The 9,142-nt window shown below is 35.2% G+C and overlaps 1 protein-coding gene across 3 annotated transcripts in view; it reads left to right on the top strand.

The window, feature by feature from the left end:
* Positions 1-179: 179 nt before the first annotated feature.
* cluha (clustered mitochondria (cluA/CLU1) homolog a) overlaps positions 180-9,142 on the top strand; it is a 28,507-nt gene continuing 19,544 nt past the window's right edge. For 2 of the 3 annotated variants that reach the window (XM_051128582.1, XM_051128581.1), the window contains exons 1-5: positions 180-528; positions 8,194-8,387; positions 8,474-8,645; positions 8,719-8,862; positions 8,952-9,079. In XM_051128582.1, the coding sequence (XP_050984539.1) occupies positions 399-528; positions 8,194-8,387; positions 8,474-8,645; positions 8,719-8,862; positions 8,952-9,079 (768 nt within the window). In that variant the 5' untranslated portion in view covers positions 180-398. Of the gene's footprint in view, positions 529-1,649; positions 1,777-8,193; positions 8,388-8,473; positions 8,646-8,718; positions 8,863-8,951; positions 9,080-9,142 lie in introns of those variants that run through there. The other variant, XM_051128584.1, reaches the window with a different exon arrangement.

Raw genomic sequence — 9,142 nt, 5'->3', positions numbered from 1 at the left:
GAGGATATTATGCAGATCCTTCTATCTTTTTTAATTTTATGTAACATATTAGTTTTACGTAACATATTTTAATGAGAACCAACTAAACAACCAACGTTAAACCGAGTCAGTAATATACGCTTCTCCAAATGGAGCTCTCAGGCTGCCGTAGCCTTGTGTTTGGTGGGTGGGACAAATACAAAGGCAAGCAGGTCAAGAGGAGGAGAAACCACGTGTGACAGCCAGGCTAAGAACTGTCCTTCGCAAGTTAACTTGTTTTTGTAATATCTTTGCATGTAACCAGGCAGCAGCCATTCTGTCTGAAGGAGAAAGCCATACAACAGACCCGCATCACAGCCCTCAGCAACGGACATCTGTTGCTAACTCCGAAACCAAATAAGTCTTCTGGGAAACGAATCATGGTGAGCAAGACGGATGACATCCCAGCATCAGTGCCCAACTGCAACCCCGTTGATCATGCCCGGGAAGGCGACACAGCAAACAGCAAAGACACCAGCAAGACAGCCTTGAAGGATGCATGCGCCTGCGGTAAGTCAGTTTTAAAGCCACTGTAAGACAATATAGCATGCATCACTCTGCTGTTAATGATCCTGATGGAATTAAACAAAAACCCACTGCAGTTTAAGTAAATCAGTGTTTAGATCTCATATATGATTGACTGGATAGAGGTCAAAGTGAAGCAGGTATCAAAGGACACAAACAGGCAAAGTGCAGGGGTGTCTGTTTAAATGTTTCTGAAAGGGAAGCAGGTGCCTTCAGTGCGCTTAACAACCTTGTACAGGCCATTCATTTTTATGAATTCACTGTCTTGCCTAATGTACTTCAAGTACTGTTCTTAAATGATGCTTGGTTGTAGATAAACTCATTCACAGGGTTTCAAGTCTGTGTAAATGCGTGTTTAAGCTTCCCTTTCTGATTTTTCCAGTCATACTGGAAAAATACTGAAATTATGTTGTGGTTGAACCATTTTCATCATGAGTTTATGTAGATTTAATAGCAGGCGAGGCTAATTTAGGCCAACAGGATGGTAAAGTACATCAAAGGTGAATGTAAACTAATGTATGTGTACTCAGGCATTATTATTATGCAAGAATACGAACATAACAGTGGCAAAAATACATCCCAGTTCAGTCATTTAGAACAGCAATGTGCAATAGTACGATTAATTTCAATATTTTGTCTAACTGCATATCATCAATACATGTTTATATGCATGTCTGCTATAGCAAAGCCAACAGCAAGTGCAGATCTGCCGTAAATGATTCAACGGCCACCTTTAAACGTATACGCTACAGATGAATCCAGACGCTTTACTTGTTATTTACAGGCTAACTTTAATTATCAGCAGTGTAAAGTGTTTTTAGCAGACTGCCCGCTAGCTGTGTGTGAGATCCTGACGCACATGTTCTGTAATAGCGCGCATGAACACGAATAAACTGAAGGTCACCTTCAGTGGGACGGAACTATTGAGCGAGAGAGGGAGATCTGCGTTTTACTACGGTCTAATTTTTAGGTGACTCCTCACGGCGTAGTCTTACTAGCCGAAAGAGCCTAATATAATAAAATGTTTAGACAATTTGCTTTTAAAAAATATCGTATTAGCAGTTAACCGCTTGTTTAAACGCTCCCCTCTGTATCGGCCCCCCTCCTGTTTTCATTCAGGAAAGTGTTGCGCTCCTCGACCGGGAAGCGGAAGTAGGCACACATGGAAAGTCATGGTGCATGTATGCCGATAGAAGGTTATTGCTACCAGTTAAATATAGAGGGATCTGTTTGGTAAGTGTTGGGATTACACAGTTTGTCTAGCACGTAGGAGTGATCCTGTAATTTGCGAATTATTTTCGAGCTGCAAGCTGTCATTAGAGCCGTTTTAGAACAAGTAGCCGGGTGTTGTGGACACTGTCAGTTAGCTAGCTGCAGCAAGTCACATTTAAGGAGACCTTGGAAGAGGCTGAGTGACATTATGGCACATGACAGTTGTGGAATGGCTCACTCTGACAGTCTTTGAGTGTGTTTAATATTCAGATTTGTTGGTCTGGTTGTGACCTCATTGTTGTGATTTCATTATGTGCTGTGAAAATGTCTTTGTGCATTTGACTTGATTTGAATGCATTTGCATTATTATTATATATGTAATAAATGTTTAATAAATTTGATTAGAAAGCTGGTTAGAGCATCTTTGGTTTGCTAGGTGTTTGTAGTAATTATACTGTATTTTTATAGCCAGTCTGCAAGATTTGTTCAACCTCATATTCCTGCTTTTAAGGATGCTGTCATTTAAAAACATTTTGCATAATTATGAAAAGTACCTCGGAAAAGGTTTCAGTGTTTTTTGAAATATTTTTACTATTTAAAATAACTGTTTTCTATTAGAATATATTTTAAAATGTGATTTATTCGTGTAATCAAAGCTAAATTTTCAGCTTCATTACTCCAGTCTTCAGTCTATCGGAAAACATTCTAATAGGCCGATTTGCTGTTTAAGAAACATTTTTTGATTATTCATATTATCATCAATGTTTAAAACATTATTTATTTATTTTTTTTTGGATGTATAAAAAGATCCAAAGATCAGCATTTATCTGAAATAAAAAGCTTCTGTAGCATTATGCACTATACCATTCAAAAGCTTGGAGTCAGTATATTTTTAATATAATTATTTTTTAATTATAGAAATGAATAGTTTTATTTAGCATAGATGCTTTAAATTGATCGAAAGTGATGATAAAGACATTTATAATGTTACAAAAGATTTCTATTTCTATTTTTCAGAACTTTCTATTCATCAAAGAAACCTGAAAACATAATAATAATAATAATAAATTGAGCAGCAAATCAGAATATTAGAATGATTTCTGAAGGATCATGTGCCTGGAGTAATGATGCTAAAAATTCAGCTTTGAAATCACAGGAATAAATTACATTTTAAAATATATACAAATAGAAAAGTTATATTAAATAGTAAAAATATTTCAGAATTTGACTTTTTGCTATGCTTTGGATCAAATAAATGCAGGCTTGGTGAGCAGAAGAGTCTTCTTTAAGAAACAAAAATCTTACTGTTCAAAACTTTTGACTGGTAGTGTATAATAAAATATGAGAGCAGTTGAATTTCACTAGTTTTATCCATCCTACACTAAATAGAAATTTGTGTAGTAAATGTTTTCACTCAGAAATTGGTAGTTAATTTGCAAAGAAACAGCAAGTGACACTGAATTAAATGTGACATTTTGAAAAACTGAAATAGTATTTTTTTTTTGTAAAACGTACTCCAGTACAGTATTTTAATTAGTGTATTATTGGATGCTTCTGTTTAAACATGACTGACTATAAAAATTTGTTTGCAGTTTGCACAGCTTAAATTACAAGGATCACTGCCTGTAGCTTTTGTATTCATAGTGCCAAATGTTCAACACCATGCGCTGTTGTCCCAACACATCATGTCGCTCAACAGGGCATCTGTAGAGGCTGCAGCCTCTTTTACGTCTCACGTAGGCCACCATGATCTCAGCTGTGATAAAGTTTGGCAGGCGTCACTTGTTGTGCTTGACTGAAGGTTTCACTGCCAATTTATGCTGTTGCCCTTTAGTAAGTTTGCTTTGTTTTTTCAGACTGGGACTTGCCTTTTTATCATTGTTAAAATTCACATCATAATAGGGAAAACAATAAGTTTGGCAGCAGTGCCGTTTGTGATGCATGTGTTAATGTATTAAACACACACACTGTATAGACCGCAATGGGCTTAACGGATAAAGGATGGCGTGAAGTCTTAGAACATGCTGAGGGAGATTAGTATATCAGTATAGTCTAATGTAAACTGGTTTTGTGTGATCCTCCAGCCTTCACATTCATTAATTGTGGCGTCCAACTGGACTTCACCCAGCTGAGGAGAGGGAGGACTGAAGGACAAGGGGATTGACTTTAGGGTTGTGCAACGCTGAGGGACAAACCTCATGCACACTTTGATCTGTTTTTAAAGGCAACCGTTGTTATGATGCAATTCAAGGAAATGGGTGGTTTGAAGTTGTTTTAGGACAGTGGTTCTCAACCAGGGGGCCTCAGCAAACTTAATAAGTGTGATATACACTTACAGTCAAAAGTTTTTTTTTTTTTTTTTATATATATATTTTTAATGTAGTCTTTTCTGCTCACCAAACCTGTGTTTATTTGATCCAAAGTAAAGCAAAAAGTAAAATTCTGAAATATTTTTACTATTTAAAATATTATGTATATTTTATTATATATATTATATATTATATTATATATTATATATATTTTAAAATGTAATTTATTTGTGTGATTTCAAAGCTGCTCAAAAATATTATTATTATTTTGAAAACAGCTGAGTAGAATTTTTGTTGAATAGAATGTTGTAAATATCTTTGTCATCACTTATGTTTTTTTTTTTTTTTTTTTAATTTAAACAGAATTTGGTATTGATTGGTATAGTGTGTAATGTTACAAAAGCTTTTGATCTTTGAATCTTTCTGTTCATCAAAGAATCCTGAAAAAATGTTCTCAACTGTTTTAAATATTGATAATAATACTAAAAACAAATGTTTCTTGAATGGCATATCAGCATATTAGAATGATTTCTGAAGGATCATGTGACACTGAAGACTGGAGTAATGATGCTGAAAATTTAGCTTTGATCACAGGAATAAAATATATTCAAATAGAAAACAGTTATTTTAAATAATAGAAATATTTCACAATATTACATCTTTTGCTGTATTTTGTACCAAATTAATGCAGTCTTCTTTAAAAAAGAAAAACATTAAAAACATTCTAAATCTTCTTACTGGTAGTATAAGGATTTCTTTTAATTTTACCAGTGTTTTGGTAAAATGGTAAAACATCATAAGCATTTTAATAATTAATATATTTTTCTAGTTATGCCAAGCTCTTAAATATTTTATTAGGTTGACATTTTGAGTAAAAACATCTTTAAAAAACAATATTTTGAATCCTTATCCAGTCATTCATACACAACTTGAAAAGTGGGCCCTGGGGCCCTGAATATTGTTGAGGACAGTGAGACCCTTGGAGCAGGGGTTAACCAATATATGTTACTCAGTGCTGTTACAGATTATTACAGATCAAGTAGACCAATAACCGATATTTTGATGTTATATAAATAAATGTCTGGTGTGAAAATGAAAATGAATGTCAAAATTAAGAATAACAAGGACTCTGACAACAACTTTTTTTTAAATGATTTTATTTTATTGGCAAATTGGTTTTGAAAACGATGATACAAAAAAAAGGTTGAGATCCCACTGTTTCAGGCCTGTGCAAATCCACAATTTGTTGTTCTGATCAGGATTATAATAGTTAACTAAAACCATAAACACTTTCGTTTAAGAAAAATAAATGTTAACTGAAATAAAATATAATAAAACATAAATATACTTGTCAAGAAGTTATTTTTTCGTTTTCATTTTTTATGTACTGAAAAAACCTAAAAATGATCGTAAAATGAATAAAACCTATTTTTAAAAGATGACACGGTAAAATCGATGAAACTTTAAATATAAAAATAAAAACTCTGAATGTTAATACGAAATAATAAACAGGACATCCTTAAAATGAATAGCGTAGTAAATAACATCAAATATTGTGCCAGATTAATGTAAAAAGGAAAAAGAAATATTGTGTATCAGATACATTGAGTACACCATTTACAGGTTTCCCTTGCAGTAAGATGGTTTGACATTTGGGTTAACAGCCCTTATATTTAACCAATAGGCTTTCACCGCCTGACCTAATGCTTGTGATTAGATTTGGATTGGATTTGGTGGAGATCTGTGTAAACATTCAATTTCGAGCAAGATAAAATAACCTTATGGTGCCGCTAGGTCTGATGAAAGACAGTCAGTTTCACTTTGATCTGATGATGGCTGCTGTAACTCACTGAAAGCATGACCAATCTCCACATTCCTTTTAGACAGTGAGAAGTTGTTACTCATTACATGACATTTGCTGTTAGCCACAAGTATATAATACATAAATTGTGCTTTTTGTACTGCTTTGGGCTTTTTTGTAGCCCTGTTTTGAAATCTGTTTGATCTGGTTCCCCTGTGGCCCTCGGTGTCTGTAGTGTGAGACCAGCTGCTTGTTGCTATAGCCGTGACCATTGAAGAGAGCCAAGGACGTGCTGCAGTTGTCTAAAGCAAACAGTGTATTTTAGCTGAGAGTTAGGGCCGAGACAGCTGTGGCATCTGAAAACATGTCTGCCTTGGCAGGAATCACAAGTCTTTGTCGTCTTATTCAATTCAGTGTGTGGCAAAACATGCAGCCTCAGCAGATCTGTTTGAGTGAATCAATCAGTAGGGCAGATGGGACCTCCTCAGACAATCGAGTCAGATGATATTGCACCAGAGTTGGTCCGGCAGCATTCAGCCGGAGAGCGTGCCGGGAATGATCGCCCCCCGAGACCCGGGACTTAAACTGTTGCCGTGGAGATCTCCATGGCAGCCCGGCACTGCGCTGTGGGAGCTGTATTGTGCACAGTGTGTGAAGCGTCACAGGCCCTCAGAAGCTGACCGCTGTGCTAGGGCTGACCTACTGGTTAAAATCCACTAGCCTTTAAGCAACTTCTTCAGGCTAAGCAGTACCAGCTAAACGGCAAGCTAAGTGATTAGTGAGGCCTGTGTTGTAAGTAGAGGGCTGTAACTAATGATTATTAAGATCATCTAATATAACGATTATTGAAAGTGAGTTGGTTTATATGCTGTTATAGTATTACTGTTTTATATTAGCTATTATTTTAATTTTTCCCATTTGTATTTGTTTTGTAGTTTTTAATATTTCTATTTAGCCTTCATTGATTTTTGAGCTAATTCAGTAACTTATTTTAGATGCCAATATTTGTTTTTAGTTTTCTAAAGTTTTTCATCTAATATTTATATTTAGTTTCAGCTTTAAATGGATGAAAATGGTTTAGTTTAAATTTTAGGTTTAGTTAACTGAAACAACAGTGTTTGGAATGACTGTACAACCAATTAATTAGTGCTTTGGGTTAAACAAAATGACTAGGGATTCAATTTTTTTCCATTTAAATTTTTTTAGACTCTATTTTGTTTTAATGGTTAAATTAACAATAATATTAATGAAAAAGCATGTCTAATTAACTGAAATAATAAAACATACTCAATTAAATTGTTTATTAAATGTTTAGCAAATATTAAAATTTTAAGGCTGTATGAAATCTGTTGTATTTTTTCCCCAAATTCCATTTTTTCCGTTTCAATTATCTGGATTCCATTTTTTTTCTATTTTAATTATTCTAGACTGCTTTAATGGTAAAATGAACAAAATCAATCAAAAATCATGTCTTATTAATTAAAATCATGAAACATACACAATTTAACAGCAATTAAAATTAAATTAAATTTAAAAGCAATTCAATTTTTCTGGATTCCATTTTATTTTCTATTTCAGTTTTTCTAGACTCTATTTTAATGGTTAAATGAACAAATATATTAATCAAAAAGGAGGTCTCATTAATTGAATTCATGAAACATGCACAATTTAACAGCAATGAATTAAAAGTTTAACAAAAATTACATTTTTAAGGCCCTATTAAGTTTTTTTTTTTTTCTCTCAAATTCAGTTTTATTTTGTTGAATGCTGTGTCTATATATATATATATTATTAGTAGTAGTACTATCATTACATTAAGTCATATATTTCTGTCACAGTTTCTTCAAGTTAAACCAAACTTTTATTTTGATGGGTTACTCTGAAGACCTTTATGATGATAGTTTTTCTCAAAGGAAATGGTCAAATGCTCATGAAAAGTCTCTCAGAGCAGTTCTGCAGATTGTTTGTTAATTTTTTGTTTGTATATGATAAGATGATAGTTTTTCTCAAAAGAGATTTTCGTGTTCACATACGAATATTGATACGTGTGCTTCGGTATATGTGTAGTAAACGAAATTGCGCATTTGCGCCATTCATTCACACAGATACACGCTGAACATGCAGGATTCATATTTAAATCATGTTTTTGCAACTAAATATTTGCAGATGCTAGTCTATATCGTGTTTTGATTTAAGTGTACTGAACTACGTTTTGATTTATTCATCTAAAATATGGAAAAAATTGTTATAACAGTAAATTCCATTTTTATGACTGGATTCCGTGATTCCGTCTGTGTGTTAAAAAAAAAAAAAAAAAAATTCCCACAGGGCACCGTGGTGACACCGCAGTGATGAACGGAGACGCCGGTCACGATCAGGCCGAGGAGGCTGACTCGAAGCAGGACGGCAGTGCCGATGCAGACCCTGCAGAGGACGCCAACGAACAGGAAGTGATTGTAATTCAAGACACTGGTTTCACTGTGAAGATCCAAGCACCAGGAACTGAACCCTTTGACCTTCAGGTGAGTCCTGTTTTTGCACTAACGTTTCATTAAACAGAGATGTTTCTAACCAAATATTGTAACAAAATCTGTGGGTTTCTACTCAGGTGTCACCACAAGAGATGGTGCAAGAGATCCACCAAGTTCTAATGGACCGTGAGGACACCTGCCACCGCACCTGCTTCTCCTTGCAACTCGACGGCAACGTACTCGACAACTTTGCTGAGCTCAAATCCATTGAAGGCCTGCAGGAAGGCTCCCTTCTCAAAGTGGTCGAAGGTACAATTCTTTCTCAAGTATACGTCTCATTTGAAGGTGCAGAGCTTTAAATAGTCTTGTTTCCTTCCTGTAGAGCCCTACACAGTGCGTGAAGCTCGCATACACGTCCGTCACATCAGAGACCTTCTGAAGAGCCTAGATCCATCAGACGCTTATAATGGAGTCGACTGCAACTCCCTCTCGTTCCTCAGTGTCTTCACAGATGGAGACCTTGGAGGTCAGTGACAGGAAGATTGAGAGGTCCTAAGTGGGTTCAAGTTGGTTGATGGCTTGTATTCAATGACCTGTTTGTTTTTACCTTCTCAGATACTGGGAAACGCAAAAAGAAGGGCAATGAGCTTGAGCAGATTGATTGCACACCTCCTGAACACATTCTGCCAGGCAGCAAAGAGCGTCCTTTGGTTCCCCTTCAGCCACAGAATAAAGACTGGAAGGTAGGAGATGACAGATTTTTCCTTGACTTTTTCATGACGTCTCGCTTTTGTTTTCTGACGTTT

This window comes from Labeo rohita, chromosome 15, assembly GCF_022985175.1.
Source record: "Labeo rohita strain BAU-BD-2019 chromosome 15, IGBB_LRoh.1.0, whole genome shotgun sequence".
NCBI classification, from domain to species: domain Eukaryota; kingdom Metazoa; phylum Chordata; class Actinopteri; order Cypriniformes; family Cyprinidae; genus Labeo; species Labeo rohita.
The sequence above is the reverse complement of the archived record's forward strand: the minus strand, read 5'-3'. Positions and strand labels throughout refer to the sequence as shown.